Here is a 19,825-nt window from a genome sequence, read left to right as displayed (position 1 = left end):
TGCACGACAGCGTTAATTGGGCTTCTCGGAGCGACCACTGATACCTACCAACCTTTCTAGGAAATAGATGGAGTGAGCCCTAGTTAACTCGTAAAACGATTAACTTTGATATATTATACACTAACGTGGTGGGAAAACCTGTAGTGGTTTTCAACTGCATTAAGAGTGTGCAATAAAGGCCCGGACGAAGCATGAATTTTGAAGTTCTCCCTAGATTAATGTTCCCGCAGGGAAAAATCTGCGAAAGACATGCTCCCCCTTCCACATAGTATCTACAAAATAGGCAGCCAGAAAGTAGAGTACCAAAAATCTTATGATGAGAGGCACCAGAAACCAACTACCGGCGCCCTCGGTCCTTTCCTAAATCGCCCAGAAACGGGAACGTTCGTTCCGCAGAAAGAAATTAAAGGATAACTCGTGCCTTCCAAAAACCACCCCCTCCTCCTCCCTCTTCAAGAAGGAATGGAAGAACAAGAAGCTGCTGATGTAGAGACAACTGTCGAATGTACCCTCGAAGGAAGGCAGTGGATATTATCTGTTTGCTTAGTGAACAGAAGAGTAAAATTCATGAACAAGGATAAACGCGTTTCAGCTTAATGTTCGCACTAAAGCAGAGTCTGAAAATGCTCAGGTACATTTTCCCGTTAAATCTAATCATATAAGAAAACTATAGAGGGTAATTTTTATTTGCAGAGTTGAAAATGATTATCATCTTTGACACAAACAAATTAGAGCCAATTACAACATCCTCAGGTGCAGCATACATTAACAGGACCCCCACTGATGAAGAGACTACGGACTAAATCCTATCTGTTAGAATATTCCTCCAAGCCTCAACAGAAAAAGCGGGAGTAAGAGAAGCTAGTGACATAACTCGAACTAGCTAGATATCAGTTAGTCGGTTCAGATCTGTGCTGACAGGACATTGCGTATTAGAAGACATAAGAAGACTACGCATGAAGAAACGAAGCGCTTTCTAAATGAATATATGCTGATACCGACATGCAGAAATTCTCAGAAAAATTTATCGAAGCAGGATCGAGTCTTTGGCATACTGCCAGTGTAAGAAATCTGATAACGCTATCCAGACCCATCCTGGCATAAGCTGCTGCTTTCTATCACATATATATAAAACTACGATTATGTCAAAAAACATAAAGATTGGTCAAATCAACATATAGCATCCAAAACACTCTCCCTTTGTACTGGCAGTAAAGTTGACAAAGCTGCAGAAACAACATTACAAGAGTTTCACTTAAAAAGAACTATAGGAAACAAAGGAGCCAAGCTGTAGGGCCGGCATAGCCTAGGGATTGGGCAGTGAAAGTAAATGTCGTGCTCTGCGAAAGGTACTTCAAAATCGTCCGCGCTACGTGTTCTCCGAGGGGCGATGCGGAAAATAATATCCGAGTTCGCAAAGCAGTCCATGAGGTAATTACAGAGTTTACAAAGAGTACCCATATCAAGGAAGATGCGGGGTTGTTGCAGGGAAAGGAGTTTGAGGGTGCGAAGCGGAAAAAGAGGGTCCGGGTGAATTCATGATGTACAGTTTCAAAAGCGCGACAGTCGCGGTTGCGGAAGGGGGACCAGAATACACAGCTATATTCAAGGATGTTTCTGACAAGTGAGTTGAAAAGTGTTAAGGGGGGCTGAAATGCAGTAAAGTCGGAGGAGGAACGTAGGATAAAGCCAGACATTTTGGAAGCTCTATTGATGATGTCAATGAAGTGGGGTGGAAACTGAAATGAAGTTTGTCATCGAAGATCACACCCAGGTTTTGCACGGAGGTTAGCAGTGAAAGGGGTTGTCTGCCAAGACAGTAGAGAAAGGATGTTAGGAGGGTTTAAATGAATAGCACATCCAGTGGCATTTGCTGACATTCAGATTCAGTTTGTTAACCGAGCGCCAACAGACCAAGGTATCACGGTTGGACTGCAAGACAGCCCAGTCCAGCGGAGACGAAATAGAGGCAAATAATTTAAGGTCGTCTGCGTACAGCAAACATGGACAGGTGAGGATGGAAGGGATGTCATTGATGAAAAACAGGAACAGTCGGGGTCAATTATGGAACCTTGAGGAACACCAGAGGAGAGAGAGAAGAAACGGGATGTTCACGAAGCTGTTCTTTGAAAATGAGGTAACTGAAATTGGCGATCAGCTAGCCATAGACGTATCTCTCGAGAATTTTGGAGCAAGACGAAAGAAGAGAGCTCTTGAGGATAGGGATAATAAGGGCCTCTTTCCAAAGATGAGTAAAGTAGTATTCTTCTAAACTTTTACTTAAGATAATATACAGAGGGCGGGAAATGTGTTGTTTGCAGTTAACAAGAAAGAGGTTAGGAAGCATATCAGGACGTTAGTGTCGATATTATCAATGAGAAACTCAACTAAGAAAGGAGAGGAATGGCGAGAGATTCGGAGTAGTCTGGATCAAAAAGAGGCGAAGCGCAGCGGTTGAGAAAATAAACACGGAAGTAAGAACAAAGAAGGCCGCAGGATCGTCGTGGGGAGTTGGCAGTGGAATCAGTAAAGTTGATGGAAAAAGGGAAAGATTTGGTGAGGTTGCGGGAATGGCTAGTGTGGCACCAAAACGGTTTAATGTTACCGCGGGCAAGGGCGAGCTCGACGTTCAACAAGTATCTCTTATGCGCTATTTTAATGATCGACTTCACAGTGGAGCACATGGCCTTGGAGTTCGAAACTTATTCCGTAAAACTCGTTTCAGGCGGATCTTATTAAGGATCTCTCCGGTGAACTAAGTCTGGTAGGTAGATTATTAGGAATAGACGTATATCCAGGATTAAGCGGTTTTAAACTCTTAATAGGTAATAATGTGAACAGCCAACATATTGGTGTGGGAAGTAACACATTGAATCTTAGAGGAGCTGATTAATTTCATCACTTTATCGGGTCCCAATACAACAAACGTATAGTGTACCCCTGTGTTTGTTGAACTCAGAAAAAATGAAGTAATTGACCTAATAATCTGCACTCCAAAAGTGCTAGTGGAAGACACGGATTGAACAAAGTTCAATTCCCTTCTTAGCAAAAAATTGTAGCTCTCTAGGCGATCAAGGTCTCCTTTGTCGTTTGAAAATTCCGAATCGCACACCCTTATAATGCTTTGAAGAGGCTTGTCGTATTACTCGCGGTTAATGTGCACGATGCTCTCCTTTGCACTCCGGCAACCGGATGGTTGAAATTGTTACCCACTAGTAGTAATGATTTTCAACGCAGAACTTTTGTCTATTTTGCAAGTCATCGACGTGTAGGGATTACTTGGGGAGACGAAAAACGCTTCAATCGCTCCGAGCATTGGGTCAGGGACGCTGCAAACAGGGCCCGGATTCAACAGAGGGAGGAAAATGTGGCCAGTCGAGAACATTTTCTTAATGAGGAGGAGGAGGAAGAACTCTACGAACCTGCCATTGCAGATTGAATCGTAAATTTCTGCTTTCATGTTTTATACCATACTTTATCTTTTAACGCGTTTTCGCGAAAGATGACTTTTTTCAACATTGGGGCATCACTTCTATCAGAAATATTTATTGAATTCAATCAATTTTTTTAGTTCAGTTCATTGACCAAGCCAGATTTTGAAAATATTGACTTGCTTCATTTTTACAGCGTTTAATGGGGTAAAATAAGCGTAAATTTCAACTTTTTTATAAAATGATGTATATTTTTGATAAATTTCAAAATAGTAAAAATCCCGCTCGGAAAAATATAGCCAAAGGAACACTTATTAATAAGAATATATATTTTTTTTTTTGATTTCGGATGGGGAAAATGACCGTTCCTGTGCATTAAAGTCGCCTACGACATTTTGACGCGGACTATGGTAAGGAAAAACGAAGGGTATTTTTCAAAGTCAGAACATTAAATTTTAAAAAATTGATTAAATTATCTTCAGTGGTTGCTTTGCAATTAATTCCCAAAAATAAGCGCTTGACGGTAGAATACCGCCTTAAGAGATCCCGTTTCAAGAAAAAATAATACCAGTCATATCCAAGGTGGTTTTATAGTTATGAAGCGCAGCTTATGTATAGAAAAGAATTTTCTATTTTATTATTCCCCGCTAAAAAAATTATTTCAAAGCCTCGAAGATGTAAAGGTAATTCACGAAAAACGGTTCTCCAAATTAATTCGAAAATTCTATTTGCCAAAGGCTAGGACGATCTGAAATGTCACACTTGTAATGGAACCCGATACTTGCAGTTTACCTAAAACACATAATGTGAAGAGACTATTCATGAAACTCATGCATTTAATCTAAATTCATTTTATTTCCAGTAATTTTACGAAAACACATGCGTCAGCTGATTTCTGTCTTCAGATCAACCTAGCTAACCTCATAATTTTCGGGACTTTCGTTTTCACTGAAATCGCAATTTACGTTCAATATGCATCGCTTTCAAAAAGTGTTCGGTAAAGGAAAATGTATTGTTATTGGAATGATTCATGTGCACGCCTTGCCAGGTATATATTTCATTGTAATTAAACACTTGCACAATGTACTGTAGCTCTTGTATAGGGACACCAAAATATAGTGGCCACTTCAATAAAATTATTGAACAAGCACGACACGAAGCAGACATTTATGCAAAACACAAATTAGTAAGCTACAAAAACGAGAAATTTAATGAAATTATGTTTACAGGATACATAATTTCAGGATGCCGTATTGATTGAAAATATGCATGATGTTCCATATGTACAAAGCGAGAAGCTTGGACCAGAAACAGTAGCTTGCATGACACGAGTAGCAGTTGAAGTGAAGCAAGTTCTCAAGCATACGAAGATCCCATGTGGGGTGCAGGTAATTATGTAGTTTAAATTGCTTCCAGCAATACTTACCAGCACTACCAGAAACTATTTTGAACCGTGGCAATTTATTACATACCTATTATGAAAATTATTATTCTATATCCATAAATACCATTGCCCAAAATTGCTATTGCGACTGATTTCATAGTCGCAACCATAGTCAAACTCTGAGTAACGAGTAGGCCACATTCTGTCGTTTCGAAAATAAATTGTCGTTAAAGAGCCATATGAAAAACATTCTGTATGTAAAAGTTAAGAAAAGAAGAAATTCTAGAACACTTTTCTGTATTCGTATCCTGCTCCTTTTCCCCTCCTACTTTAGTCTATCAACTTCAGTAGCATTTTTGCAAAAGTTTTCATCAATGCCAAGGTTTGGAAGTCGTAGCTAGTCACACCGTAGAAAAATATGAAACACTTGATCCGAGGAATACATTAGTACTGGTAGGATCATTGTCTTGTACAGTAAGATTTTTGACCCTATAATGAGACGTTTCGAGCGAAACAATTTTTGGCGGTCAAAGGGTAGTATAGATCCCAGGGCGAAACGTGGATTGGTACCTACGCTGAAGCATAAAATCTGGGAAACACCTACTGAACCAACACCAACCTACCTCTTCCTCCACGTGGTGGCCGTTCGTCAGACTGCGAACTTTGGTTTTGTTGGTGTTTATCTTCAGTTCAACTCTATTTGCCTCTCCAAAGCCAAATCCAAAGCCATTTGACCAAGGTCCATGACCTGGTAAGAGAGCAAATACATAGATGTCATCAGCGTAGTCGAGGTGTTTGAGGATAGAAGTCATCTTGTTGCGTTTTCTTTATTTTTATTTTTTATATTTCTTTGATTTTTTAGAAAAGGTGGTAAATTGTCAAGTAAGAAACCTTTCTTTTTAACATGCTCTTTGCTTTTTTTTTGTCTCAGATGTTCCACTAACTGTCCGCAATGGGACGATTTTCAGCACCCTCTATAATATTTAGAAAATTATAAGAAAATAAAACAAGTATATTAGTACTCTTGAAGGCTAAAGTAATGTTCAGCAAAAAGTTGCATTGTCATATGCAATAAAATAGCTTAGAAAAAAATTTAATTTTTACTATTTTTCACGGTACTAGTACCTTAAAGCAAACTAACGCATTTTTCACTTCTACAAATTCACTGTTTTACTGCCACTTCGTCTTTTGAAAAACCAAAGAATTTTACTTTTTCGCGTTCCACCGGTATTTAATTTCTTCTTAACTTTTTGTCATTGCTACAATTGCAGCCAAAAACAGTACAAACAACAATTTTTGCAAGAAGATCAAATTCAAAAAGAAAGAAGAACTTGTTAAGACCTGTTGTCACGATTTTTTAAACAGAAAGTAGCAATTCAATTTTCTTTTAGGTGCGGAAAAAATGCATCAGATACGTTTAAAATTATGCAAACTACGTATGATGAAACGTCCTTGAGTTGATCGAAGGTATCGGAGTGGTTTTTACGATTCAAAAGCGGTCGTGAATCGTAGGAAGTCCGCGAACAGGTCGACTATCAACCAGCACTAGAAATCAAAACGTTGAGCGTGTGCGATCAAAAAATAAAACTGAAGAAAACCCAGCTAGCTGCGAATCGACGATTGACCATTAAGATGGAGTTGGAGTTATTGCAGGTAGCGTCCACAATATCATGCACGAATATTGGGCAAGAGAAAAGTGTGCAAAGTTTGTTCCGTATTTTTTAACGCCGACAAAAAAGGGGTAGCATGTTAACGCTTCACCAAATTTTTTTGGATGGGCTGAAAAAGACCGCATTTTTTTGCAAAACATTGTCACCGATGATAAGCCGTGGTACTTTCAGTACGACCCATCCATGAAATGCTAAAAAGCTGAATGGAGAGATCGGGGGGAGGAAGTATAATCAAGTACAATGAAGCCCAAAGTGAAAACGATGGAACGACGGGTGTTGAAGCGTCTGTTAAATCGCATTCGTCGAGTACGAAGAGAAATGTGGGACGCCGGTGGATGGTTTTGGTGCACGACAATGAGGCATCAAATTCCTCTCTCATTATTAAGCAGTTCTTGGCTAAAAAAAAAGAGGTTACTGTGATCGAATACCCTCCCTACTCACCTGATTTCACCCCCAAGGACTTCACGCTGTTTCCTGAACTGAAAGCGGAATGTGACGGCAGTCATGAAGAGAATTCCTTTTAAGCGAGCATGGGGGTGTTCGGATAGCTGGGTGTTTAGAGCACAAGGCTGTCGTACGGAAGGTCGCGGTTCAAATCTCACTGGTGGCAGTGGGATTTGTATCGTGATTTGACGTCGGATATAAAGCTGTGGATGAGTACCTGAGTCAAGTCAGGGTTATAATTTCCGGGCGAGCGCAATGCTGACCACATTGCCTCCTACAGTGTACTGTAGTGTATCGTTACGGTCCTGAATGAAGTGCTCTAACACACTTCAAGGTCCTGATCCAATATGGATTGTTGCGCCAACGATTGTTATTATTATGGGGGGATCTATGTAGAAAACTAAATTAATAAATTATTTTTCCCATTCCTTATCATTTTATTTAAATTTATTCCCTGAATTTTGGAACTCACTGCGGAGATATATATTATTGTTCCCGTGTAAATATGGGAACGTAAGGACAGGCAATTTTTCTTGTTTAAGATTTTGTCCCAAACAAAACATTATTAACACCGGTTCACAATCTGTCTGTTTGTCAAACACATTTTTCTCAGAAACGTTTACACTTATTGACACGAAATTTGGTAAAAAGTTTAGAACTGTGAGCCCCCATTCATGTAATTTAAGAAGACTATACACAGGAGATTCAACTCTTAGCACATTCTTTGAAATTTTTTGGAGACCGAAAAGTCTTGCACACGTTCGACCGGAGTTAGTGCCGTGTATGTGATGCAGGGCATTGGTTTGCTCCCAGGTGGTTGTTAGCCCATGATTGCGAGTTGTTGTGAGCATGTGGCAGTATCTGTTATAACAATAGACATTGCACATCTGTTTATAGCTTTCCACATTCCACTGCGAACCAAAGGCAGGACTTCCTCAAAGATTCATTTCGGATCAGTGATAATGAATCCCCATACACGTCAAAATGGCTACACATCTTTTTCCATCGAATATAGCCATGTGGGATATCAAAGAAAAGGTCTCCAATGGTACTTTTCGAATAACTACCCAACAGGGTGTCTAGGCCTCCTTATTACGATACCTGCTCAAATAAAGTTGATCATAGTATAATATTATATTTTGAAAATTTACTACGAGGCCCCCTTAAGATCACGCTAGATCTGTAAAACGCAGTAAGAAGACAGGAAGCATCATACTGGATGGTTTGGTGAAAATCCTGTCTGCCTCTTTCGCGTCAATGTACTACTTACTAAGAGATAAAGTGTCAGTACCACATCCAACGGAATTTCGGAAATATACAACGTATATAAATTACGAGCTACATATACATGAAACCATCATGTACCTAAACATTCTCACATAAAAAATTAACAGTCTAATTTGTTTAATATGTTCGCCGTTTCAGATGCTACTGAAATGTTCATGAATGCAGTCACACTTTGGAACTTATTGTTGGTTGCCATCTTTCGCACACGTTTCACTTTAAGTTTCTTTTCCGGGAACGAAGTTTCCAAATCGAATGGGATCCCCCATTCGATTCATTAACTAAATTGTTAGGAAATTTATTTATTATTGAGGAAATATTTGCTCTGTCAGAACCACTTCCTATAAGTGACTTTTTTATTTCTCATCTTTGCAATGCATCCAGGATGCGTTTGTCCTAAAAAGTCTCCAAAGGACATAAAGTTTCTCTAGCGTGAAACTTGTTCAATGCTTCAATTTTTTAACGGGGTTTCCTCTTCCTTTCGTTGCAGAAGCTCTTTCTCGCTTTTAATAAACGAAAAGACGAAAACCGAGAAAAATTCAAAGCTTCTGACTCCGGCCAACATGGGGCATGGAATAGTGTTTTTATTGCGGTTTTTCACGAATAATCAGATTCATAATTCATAAATGCAAAATGCTTTCGCTTTCTTACATTAGCGAGCATCTAAAATTCACGGACATCGATGTTGAGGTTTACTGATATTTGTTGGAATATTTACTTGCAGATCCTAGCATGTGGAAATACTCAAGCCTTGGCTGTCGCAAAAGCTGCCAATCTGGATTTCATTCGAGTTGAAGGCTATGTTTTTGGGCATGTCGCTGATGAAGGATATACAAACGCATGTGCTGGAGAAGTTCAAAGATATCGACGTAATATCGACGCTCAAAACGTTTTAGTTTTCACCGATATCAAGAAAAAACACAGCTCACATTCCATAACAGCCGATGTAAGCCTCTTGGAAACAGCCAAAGCAGCTGAATTTTTCATGACGGATGGAGTTATTTTAACAGGTTAATCGACTCATATATTTTCTAACAATAAGCGACTAAATAACATTATCCACAGGTACATCTACTGGTCACGCTGCTAGTTTAGATGATCTAGAAGCCGTCCACGGGAAAATTAACACACCAATTTTGATTGGGTCTGGAATAACCACATCAAATGTTGATCAGTATTTCCAAAAGGCCAACGGGCTAATTGTGGGCTCACATTTTAAAGTTGGCGGCCATTGGGAGAACGAACTTTGTGAAAATACAATCAGCAAATTTATGGAGAAAGTAAACAGTTTGAGAGCATGATTAATTCAGAAATAATATAGTGTTTTATTGAAAGTATTTATATCCAGATAACCCCTAGGATTTAAATGTTACAAAAAAATGCTTAGGAAATAAGAGAGACATAAATAATAACGCTTACCATAAACTTAAAACATATTCGCAAAAAAATCCACAATGCGCTGCTTCAAGGATATCCGATTTTCGGATCCCTCACTTACATTCGAAAAATCATATCCACTTGGCTTCATCCGATGAATATTTGTCGTGTCGTCGAACTCAGATGTTTTGTGACCTGTCTCCAAGTCCTCAAACTTAACTCGCTTCTTAGGAAACGTTGGCTCTTCACAGCTAGTCATATTTTCTTTATCGTCAAAGCTGCGTTTATGCAACCAGCTTGATTCGCTTTTCTCACTACCGCCAGAGTCGTGACGAAGTGGAAATAGGACATCCATAACAGGAGTGCTTTCACAGCCCAGCAATATTTCAGCTGCATTTACTGAATTGGGAATGGAATCAACATTATGCGTTCGGAAATATGATTTTGTATCGGAGAAACGATTCACAAATCCATAAGTTGGATCATAGTCATCTGATTTGTTGGAGCGTGAGTCGATTGAATTGTTTGCAGTAGAGGTTGCCTTGATTTCGGATTTCTTATTACTACGTGGTATTTTCGGTTGAATTGGACGATTTGGGGGAGTTTGTGGTACTTTGAATATTTGGTCAGAAGTGAAGTTCGTAGATGTAGTTGACTCTCGAGGATTTGGCATTGATGCATCTCCTTCAGGTGCAGGTTTCCGCTTTGACGCTTTTGATTTGAAATTGAAGCATGATGTGTTTCCATCGTCATTTTCGGAATCAGATCCACTACTTTTGCATCGAAAAACTGATTCATAGTCCTATTATAATTAAGGCGATGATTTCATCTTTTTATGCTTTATTAATTGAGTTTACTTACACATTTTCGCTTGTTCGGACTTAAAATGCAATCCGCATCAAAGTTTTTTAGATCCTTTTTACTAAAATCAACAAGAAAAGCGCATTAGATCAATTCACGTGGGGGAAATGCAAAAGGAAACAATAACACTGAGGATATGTAATAAACTTAGATAAACGAAACAATTGCATGAAAACTATACCTACCGCATTGGCGTCCTTTTGCTCGACTCTTTTCGCAGTGTCTTCCTACACTGTATATGCAGTTCAATGGCATCACGTAAGGATGAAACCCACATTTGTCCCAAATGTTGATCTGTCGTGCAGAGAATGACTCCATCGCCTTGACAACTAATTTTAAAGTTTCCAGGGAATAATTCGTATATTTTGCATTTTTTCAAGGGGAAAATACAACAGCATTGCAAGGAATTTTCAACTTGTGTGTTTTTCGAGCGATCCTGCAGAGATTTACAAACCTTATTTAGAATAGACAATGGTGCAAGTAAATACGTATTACCTTTAAGATTTTACAATACATGAATATATCAGACATTAGAACACAGTAGCGTTTGACTTGGGCACCATTTCTATCCACTTTGTACAAAACTCCTTCCTTGATTACTTTGCGGCTTGGCTTAACAATGTTTGGTGTGCGATTGGTTAAAGAGTTTTGGAGATTCAGTAAAATTTGTGTGCCCTCTTGATCCTCGATGACAGAATTGATATGCGAAACAGTGCTTTCTACTTCTTTGACTGAATCTGAAAACGTGAAAAATAATTTGATTTAAATGAAATTCAGAAAAATTAAAAATAAGCCATTCTGATTTTCGTGTTGAACTTAAGGTTACATCAAGTATACAAAGAAAAAAAGAGATTGTTGTCCGATATAAATAGAGACTAAAAATTTTTAAATTGAGATTGTAATAAGCACTGAAAGGGAGAGCAACTGGTTCCTAAAATACTGATATATGGATAAATAATACTTAGTTTGTCCCAAATAAGCCATTATAAAAAATGGAAACTCATCAAGAGGGTCATGACTTTGTTGCCTATGCTTGTGGACTAAACGTGACTGCGGTATTGAATGTAATTAATCAGAGTTTTTCTAATACAAGGCGTGATCAGAGGAGGAAAGGAGTTGAAAAACTACTAGAAGAAGACGTGGAAAGGCAAAGTACTTGAAGGAATGCATCTATTAAGACCAAAAAAAGAAGACGTTCATTTGGAATTGGAGACAATGTAGGAGATATGAGGGAATTTTTTTTGTAGCGGCCTTAATAAAATTTGCAACAACAGAAATATTACCGGCGGTTCCAGATGAAGAACGGAATAATTATACAAAGGAATGGCAGGGCTTCAGGAAAAATTTCGAGCCGAGCATTAATTAAGTTTTTCGGATGAAGTAAAAGAGCCAAATATTAAAATTGGCAGGACATTATAGAAGATCCGGCGGGCTATGTTGAGCGATGTAAAGGAAAGAAAAAGGCACTCTAACTGGCAAACGAAGCGAGCGACATTCTTAAGTGAACTGAGATAGCTTAACCGACACAAAAAAGGCGATGATCGGTGTCCGGTTCCGGGATTTTCTTACCCGTGCTTCGGGTGAAAATTAAGCGAACCCTCTCTACATATCCTTAAACCTTTAGTTGTTTCATTGTGTGTTTTTATTCCAGGTCATCGATTTTGAGTTTTTTTATCTGTGGAAAATCATTTCCTTCTCCCCTGTTCATATGCCGTGTCTCATACATCCTAGCTGGATGTTTTCTAACAAGTAGATAGAAGTAACTGATTAAAATTAAACATTACACTTATTGCCGCCCTCACATATAAACCCGATTTAATCTGTGGATGTGATTTATGATGCTAGTGAAAATATAACTTTTCCCATAGCGCGTTGTGCTAACAAGCATTGCTTCCCATCTCCTGCTCGGCGAATTTGTCTTCACACACGGGGATAGTACGCGGTGCTCAGACATAATCAATGGCGCAACAACCGGTGTCCGGTCGAGGTCCACTAATTCGATATCTCTAAAAGCTGTCTGCCGTCCTGGCCTACGCCATTGCTCTATCTCAGGCAGGATCTTCTTTTTCTACCATAGGAGTAGTTATTGCCCTTATAGACTTTCCGGGCTGGATCATCCTCACCGATACGGATTAAATTATCCTCCCACCGAAACGTATTGAGTTGGATTTTATAAACAACCAGAGTCATAAATTGCGGCGTTATGTAGGCCATGAAGTCCTCCATTTTCATGTAGTGTACCAAAAATTCTTCTCTCGAACGCGGCCAAGAGTTCGCAATTCTTCTTGCTAAGAACCCAAGTCTCTGAAGAATACATGAGGACTGGCAAGATCATTGGCATATACAGTAAGAGCTTTGATCCTATGGTGAGACGTTTCGAGCGGAGCAGTTTTTGTAAGCTGAAATAGGATCTGTTGGCTGCCAACAACCGTGCGCAGATTTCGTCATCGTATGTGTCGTCATCGACAATAGCTAGGAGAAATTATCAACGGTCTCAAAGTTGTACTCTCCTATCTTTATTCTTCCCGTTTGACCGATGGGGTTTGATGTTGTTGGTTGGTTGGTTTTCGGTGCTGACATTGCCACCATATATTTTGTTTTGTCTTTATTGTGTGTGTTCATCATGTGCAGCCCAAGATCTCATGCCGCCTGCTCGATCTGGATGAAGGTACGTCTCGGAATGTGGACATCAGCTCCACATCTTTTCACCGACCTTAAGGCCGCTTATGATGGCATAGCCAGGGTAAAACTGTACACAGCCATGAGAGAATTCAGTATCCCGACGAAATTGATAAAACTAACTAGACTGACCCTGACCAATGTGCGAGGCCAGATAAAAGCAGCGGGATCACTTTCGAGACCATTCGACATCAAGTGATCCTCATGTATTCCGCGGAGACCCGGGTTCTTAGCAAGAAAAAATACGAAATCTTGGCCGCGTGAGAGAAGAATACTCTGAAGAATCTTTGGTCCCCTACATGAGAATGGACGATTCCGTAGCCTACATAATGATGAAATCTATGAGTGATACCATGACCGTCTGGTTGTGGGTAAAATCCGGCGCAATAGGTTACGGTGGGCGGGTCACTTAATCCGTATGGGTGAGGATGATCCAAGGCGAGAAGTCTATAAGGGCAATATCTATGGCAGAAAAAGAAGACGAAGCAGGCCCTGCCTGGGATGGAGCGTTGGCATAGGCCAGGATGCCAGACAGCTCTTAGGGATATCGAATTGGTGGACCTTGGCGAAAAACCAAGATGTCTGGAGTTCCTCATTAAGGCAGGCCGAGACTGGATACCGGCTTTCCAGAGAGCAAAAGCACATTGCCATTGGTGTTGCAAAGGGAAGAAAGGTACTTGGTAGAGTCCCACCATCATACTACACTTAGGCCCACAATGTCCAGTTTATATTGTTGGAATTCGCATTCTAGTTGGAGAAAGCGAGCATTCTAAAGATCCTCGCTGCCGTTGCCGAGAAGCGTGTGCACATTTAAGAAATTAATCATAGTCCGTTTTCGATAGCCAAAGGTCGTAGCACGAAATGTCGTCAACGTTTCGGTAGCTGTTAAATTTAAAAATTTGCAGTTGCTAATTGTAGTTACAGCGTATGTATATTGTTATTATTATTCTGTTAAGTGGAAGTTGCATCGCTTCCGTAAAGCCCTACTATGCCCCTTTTACTGGTTATAGTGTACCTATTTTTTTTTTTTTTATGGATGGAGGTGGAAATCTTAGAAAGACGCTGCTGCGCCAGGTTGCAGCAGTGTGTGGGATTCACACCCACTGAAACCACCCCCACTCTTCCGCCGCTCCCCGCGGGACCACCGTGAAGTATTACTTCGCGGGGGAGGCTCTGGTTCGCTATACCAGCTCGTCCATGTCACGTCTCCGTCGCGCCGCCTTCCGAGCTCGATCCAACTCCAGGAGTCTTGTCTGCACCACGGCTACTGCCTCATTTACCGCCATCCAGTTTTCCTCCGACTTCAACATCTCTTCCACCAGGCTGGAGGGCTCGATGTCCGCCCCTAAGAAGCTGTTCAACCTCCTTTTCTGCTCCAGAAATCTGGGACAATGGAACATAACGTGCTCCGGGTCCTCGAGTGTAGTACCGCATTCAGGACAGTTGGGAGACTCGTCCAACTCGAAGCGATGCAAGTACTTCCTATAACCACCGTGTCCCGTAAGGAATTGTGTCAGGTGGTAATTCAATTCTCCGTGCTTTCGGTTGACCCATTTCTCGATACACGGGATCAATGTATGGGTCCACCTGCCCTTGTCGGAGTTATCCCACCGTTGTTGTCACTTGCCACACAACTCTCTCCTGATGGCTTTTCGGAAATCCGCATTCACCTCGGCTGGATTTGCCTTCCGTTTTTCGTAGAGCCAGTGTGCCTCGCTCGCTAGAAGATCTATAGGGATCATTCCTGCGATAATACACACTGCCTCCGTCGACGCGCATAATCCAAGTGTCCCTTGAAATAGTGTACCTATTAATCATAGTATATCAAGTAAGCCTATAACCGTTAGAAATTTTAGTCTATTTCCTACTTCCAGATCTTTAAACTTTGCATTTGGTATTAAGTGTTCTCCCAGATGCCTCAACCTACTTTGCACAAGTGCCGGACACTGCCCCAGAACGTGTATAGAGGTTTTATCACATTTCGTACAGAACCTACAGACAGCGTCCGTAGATATCCCTAGCTTCCATAGGTGATAGTTCAACCGACATGACCAGTGAGAATTCCCACTATGATTCGGAGGTTCTTTTTGGTGAGGTTTAAGCAATCCTTTGTGCGCATGGGTTCGTATCCCCCAATAAGCACCCTGGACTGCTCCATCCCTGGCAGGCCCGCCCAGTCTAGTTCCCTCAACCATACCTCTTAAATTTTTTTTTGTCATAGCCATTTCCGATTACACAGAAGGGTTCTGGCCCGTGTAAAGGCGTCCCTGATCCCTTCTTGGCTAGTTCCTCCGCTGCCTCATTGCCTTCCAACTCAACATGGCCTGGAACGCAGAGTATCCGGACCTTGTTGAACAAGCCGAGTGTATTCAGTTTCTCAAGGCATGCTGTGAGGGAGCCGTCAGTGTACTAAGTAATCAGTTTCTGGTTTAAGCCGTATGTCCCAGCGACGCTTTCCCAGTTTGCCTTGTCACTCCAACGTGTTTCAAACTTCTTATCAAAGTGAAACCACGCTGTCATGTATATCAACAATTCGGGGTACCGCCTTGAAGGAATATCAATCATTCTTCACATTCATCAGTGATACTCCCGGCCATCCAGAAGATTCCCTTCCATGCCTGCATCTGTATGTGTAGATGGAGACGGGTGAATCCCCTTCACGGATGCCGTTGGGCCATGCAGTCTTTGTAGTTTGTGTAACTTGCAGGCTTGCGTGCTGAATTCAGTTCTTTCTGCGTAGACTGCCGCCCAATAGGTAATCATTAGTCTAATTATTGCAGTGTGTATCCAAAGTAGTATCTTCGAGCTGCAACCCCATTTTTTCCTGCTATGCACCTACAATTCATCAGGCCCCTTGTAACTTTCCGACATGTGTTGTCGACATGCGTCTTCCAGAGTAATTTTTGGTCTAGCATAATTCGCAAACATTTGACTTCTGTTTCTCATTTAACCTCCATGTCAGTAGAGAAAAAGAAGAACATGTTATGTCTTTGCTTTCAAGTGCTTTCTCTTCCAAAGCAATTCTTCAGGCTTGAAAATATCTCTCAAGTTTATATGTACATACTTTTTTGTCTACATCTGCAATGCCTTTTAATATTCTTATTGGAGGTTAAGTCCGACTCCACCGTACATACGTACAACATGATCGGATCGATATTCGCACATGAAAATAACCGTATTAATCTAACAGAATTCGTCTTCGTACTCATAAATACGAATACGTTTTTATTCATTTTCGAACGTAAGAATACGCCCGCATTCGTATTCATTTGTTTAAATATCTAGATATTCACTTTTTCGAATACATTCGTGTTCGTATTCATAAAAAGTCATCGTACGAATTTATTCGTATTCGTATTTACGAATACAAATATTCCCTGATACTGATGAATAGAACTGTCGGGTCTAAAGTGTCATTTGGCAACTTTATATATCTGTCAAAAGCACCACTTCCAAACATAAGTAATTTTGTACTTGCTTCATATATTTTTAATCGCTTGAAAATGTCAATTTAGAAGCTAATTTTTCGTCATTTGCCGGAAGTTTTACTTTACGCGTCCAATTCAAAAAAAATTGCGGCTGAGACTCACCGAATGCTCTCGGATACGCATGGCGGGGCAACTATTAGTGAAAGAACATGTTATTAATGGTTTCAACGCTTCAAGAAGAGTGATTTCAACATCGAAGACTGGCATGGCAGTGGAAGGGAAAAGGTGTTTGAAGATGACGAGTTGACGACTTTACTCGGCGAGCAGAGTTGACAGAATTATTGCATGTAACTCAGCCAGCCATTTCGAAGTGCATCAAAGCCCTGGGAATGATTCAGAAGCAAGCAAATTGGATGCCGTACGAGTTGAAGCCCAGAGACGTTGAATGGCGTTTGTTTGTTTGTGAACAGCTACTTCAAAGACAACGACGAAAGGGATTTCTGCATCGTCTCGGGGACGAAAAATGCGTTCACTACGATAATCCTAAACGCAGAAAATCATAGGGTTTGCCCGGCCATGCTTCCACATCGACAGCCAGACCCGATATTTATGGCTCCAAGGTTATGCTTTGAATTTGGTGGGACCAGCTCGGTGTAGTTTACTACGAGTTACTAAAACCATTACAGGCGAACAATATTGAACTCAATTAATGTGTTTGAGATAGGCACTGCAGGAAAAACGGCCTTAGTTTGAGGAAAGGCACGTCAAATGCAGCAAAAGCATGACTATGCTCGCCGCTATGAGGTTCGACCAGTGAAAACGTACTGGGAAACGCTGAAATAGGAAGTTCAAAGGATGACGAGTCCTTTCGACGCGGGATTCGTTTCCTGCCGGGTAGATGAGAAAAAGTAGTGGCCAGCGATGAATATTACTTTCAATAAGTGTATTAACAATTTTTGAAAATAACGCCATAAATTTGGGACAAAAAGGCGGAAAGAAGGTGGAGGGGGGGAGAGGGAGACCCAGACAGAACAGTGTATCCGTGGGGCAACGAAAACATGCCCCACTTAATCCCTAGGGGTCCTGTTGGAATCTCTCCTCTCCATCTGCAGATACAAATGCAGGCAAGGAGGACGATCTGGAGTTGCCTAAATCGAAGGAAGATTGATATTCTTTCAAGGCGGTACCAATTTTTAAATAAATACTAATAATAAAGTAACTAAGGATACTTTGAGACCGAGAAACCATATACTGGCAGATTCGTGTTTTTTTTTAGATTTTTCGAGTGAGTAGTTCCTGAGAACGAGTCTGTATAAGAAAGTATTAGTTCGAAAAGTTTTATTTGGCATTCCACATCACTATATTCAATGAAAAAGACTCCCCCGTTTTGCAGGTACAAGGACACTGGCAAGGCCTGAAGGAAGCGTAAATATATTTCAGCAAACCATGCCCCATTTAGGGGTCAAAGGCAACCATACAACTTAAAGAAAGCTGCAAGTGGCGGTGATTGCTGTTTTTCCTGTCAATCACTCACTCGATTTTTCAACTTTTTAGTTTTAGTTAGTTTTTCCATTTTCTGCCCACTTGAAGCAAATTTTTATAAATTATTTTCTCGCAAAAAGAGTCAAATTGGAAATTGTCTATTTTACAAACAATTCCCAAGTTTATTATATTTTAATAATTGAAATAAAAATGTTTGTGCACTTGGGCGCAATTTAAGACGATCTAATGAATTCTGCTTACCTTTCAATATCTTGAAATCCGGATCAACAGGGCTCGTGTACAATAACACCTGTTGCAGCAGCAATCGATACCTCGGTACCCTTTGTATCGGAACTATCATCAACGAATTCAGTTTTGCCTGAACTTCAGGCCGTGACCCGGTATCCTGAATAAATTTACGGAAAACCGGATTCTTGCTAGTCAAATCTTGCAAAATCAAAAGAGCGTTTTTATAATCGAACGCGTAAACTGAATACAGTTTGAAGAAAGGCGCCAATTTCAGAAATGCACTTGCGACGTTATTCAAATCCATTTCAAGTTCCTTCAATAGTTCGCCATTTAAATTGTATATTATTTCGATTTGTCCGAAGAGCGTAGTATGTGTGGCTGTGTCGATTATAGATCGCTGCTTCAGGGGAACAATGAAATAATCCATCAAAACCTCGAGTTGTTTAAGATAGGACTTTTCCGAAGTCAGGATTTCACCAATGGCTTGCAGGCGTAATGATCGTCGTTTGTCCAGCTCATTTCGCTCCTGCGGCGTCATATTCTCCAACATTGAACAAACTGAAGAGAATATTTGCTTGGTTACCATAAGGAGCTTCTTTGCGGATATTATTTTCATACCTTTCTTTCGGGTTTTGGCTGTTAACAAGTTCCTTTCATTAAGCACCTGTTTAAGTTCACGACTCAGGCTCAGTTGCGGTGTCCTCTCCTCCATTATGTTGCCGCCACGAGAACGAAGTGGTGTTCTCGGTATTCTACTCATTCTGGTTGTGTAAAATGCAGACTTTTCTTTCAGAAAACTTCCTTCAGGAGATATAATTCAAATTTACCGACTCTACTTTTCAAATATAGACAATGACAGTGGCTAACAAAATGAAGTTGTCGCTGAGTTCAAAAGGCAGTCAATCAACGCAATCAGGTGTTTCTCTGATAGGGCGCGTCCAGAAATGCCGGAAAGAATACGAATAAATATAAACCGATCCTGTCTTGTAAACAAAAGAAAGTATGTTCGTAGTTTTTTGGCAGTGAATTAGCTAAATATAACAGTACTGAGTGCATTGCCAGGGTAACCTTTTGAGAAAGAATTCTTTACTCGACAGACCAAACACAAAATTGACGTCGCACCACACCACCTGACAAGAGTATATTGCAAGCACAGCTGTGACTTTGTGTGATGCCTCCGCCGTTAACATTTTGCTGTTGATTTGTGCAAATTATAATTATTTATCAGTGGCCACTACTGCAGGTACGTATTTCTCTATAGAATAGATGAAAACAAATTTGTACTCAGTGGCAATGGGGATAAAATAATACAAAGCGAGAGGTTCACTGGGTACGGCGTCTTCCACCCTGTTTGGCGGGAATGTGATTGCAAATAGTTCGCCTTTTAACGTCGCTCCTAAATGCGCTCCAACGTAGTGCAACATCTATCAATCACCCTTTTTATTTGGGACTGAACACTATCCGTGCGAAAGTAAACCAAGGACCCTAAGAATAGTTTCCAGTCGCCGAGAAACCTGTCGGTAATATGTAGCGGTT

General features: G+C 40.6%; 2 protein-coding genes across 2 annotated transcripts; one reads left to right on the top strand and one right to left on the bottom strand.

Moving 5' to 3' along the window:
* Positions 1-4,120: 4,120 nt before the first annotated feature.
* On the top strand, positions 4,121-9,529 carry LOC119649352 (uncharacterized protein F13E9.13, mitochondrial). The gene is made up of 6 exons (XM_038051460.1): positions 4,121-4,237; positions 4,294-4,479; positions 4,535-4,617; positions 4,676-4,819; positions 8,938-9,223; positions 9,279-9,529. The coding sequence occupies exons 2-6, from the start codon at positions 4,404-4,406 to the stop codon at positions 9,512-9,514; spliced, it is 825 nt and encodes a 274-aa protein (XP_037907388.1). The 5' UTR covers positions 4,121-4,237; positions 4,294-4,403; the 3' UTR covers positions 9,515-9,529.
* Positions 9,515-19,126, bottom strand: LOC119649351 (FYVE, RhoGEF and PH domain-containing protein 4). The gene is made up of 6 exons (XM_038051458.1): positions 18,908-19,126; positions 18,302-18,847; positions 10,947-11,188; positions 10,637-10,887; positions 10,452-10,512; positions 9,515-10,392 (listed from the first exon to the last, which is right to left on the bottom strand). The coding sequence occupies exons 1-6, from the start codon at positions 19,047-19,049 to the stop codon at positions 9,640-9,642; spliced, it is 1,995 nt and encodes a 664-aa protein (XP_037907386.1). The 5' UTR covers positions 19,050-19,126; the 3' UTR covers positions 9,515-9,639.
* Between the last annotated feature and the right edge of the window lie 699 nt (positions 19,127-19,825).

Source organism: Hermetia illucens, chromosome 2, assembly GCF_905115235.1.
Source record: "Hermetia illucens chromosome 2, iHerIll2.2.curated.20191125, whole genome shotgun sequence".
Classification (NCBI taxonomy): Eukaryota; Metazoa; Arthropoda; class Insecta; order Diptera; family Stratiomyidae; genus Hermetia; species Hermetia illucens.
This window is presented reverse-complemented; position numbering and strand designations above follow the sequence as displayed.

Coding starts and splice junctions, on each gene's coding strand:
- LOC119649352 (XM_038051460.1), top strand. CDS start 4,404: ATGCATCGCTTTCAAAAAGTGTTCGGTAAAGGAAAATGTATTGTTATT. Junction 4,820..8,937: donor AGATCCCATGTGGGGTGCAG/GTAATTATGTAG, acceptor ATTTACTTGCAG/ATCCTAGCATGTGGAAATAC. Junction 9,224..9,278: donor GGATGGAGTTATTTTAACAG/GTTAATCGACTC, acceptor CATTATCCACAG/GTACATCTACTGGTCACGCT.
- LOC119649351 (XM_038051458.1), bottom strand. CDS start 19,049: ATGAGTAGAATACCGAGAACACCACTTCGTTCTCGTGGCGGCAACATA. Junction 18,848..18,907: donor AGCCAAAACCCGAAAGAAAG/GTATGAAAATAA, acceptor TATTCTCTTCAG/TTTGTTCAATGTTGGAGAAT. Junction 10,393..10,451: donor GTCCGAACAAGCGAAAATGT/GTAAGTAAACTC, acceptor TAATTATAATAG/GACTATGAATCAGTTTTTCG.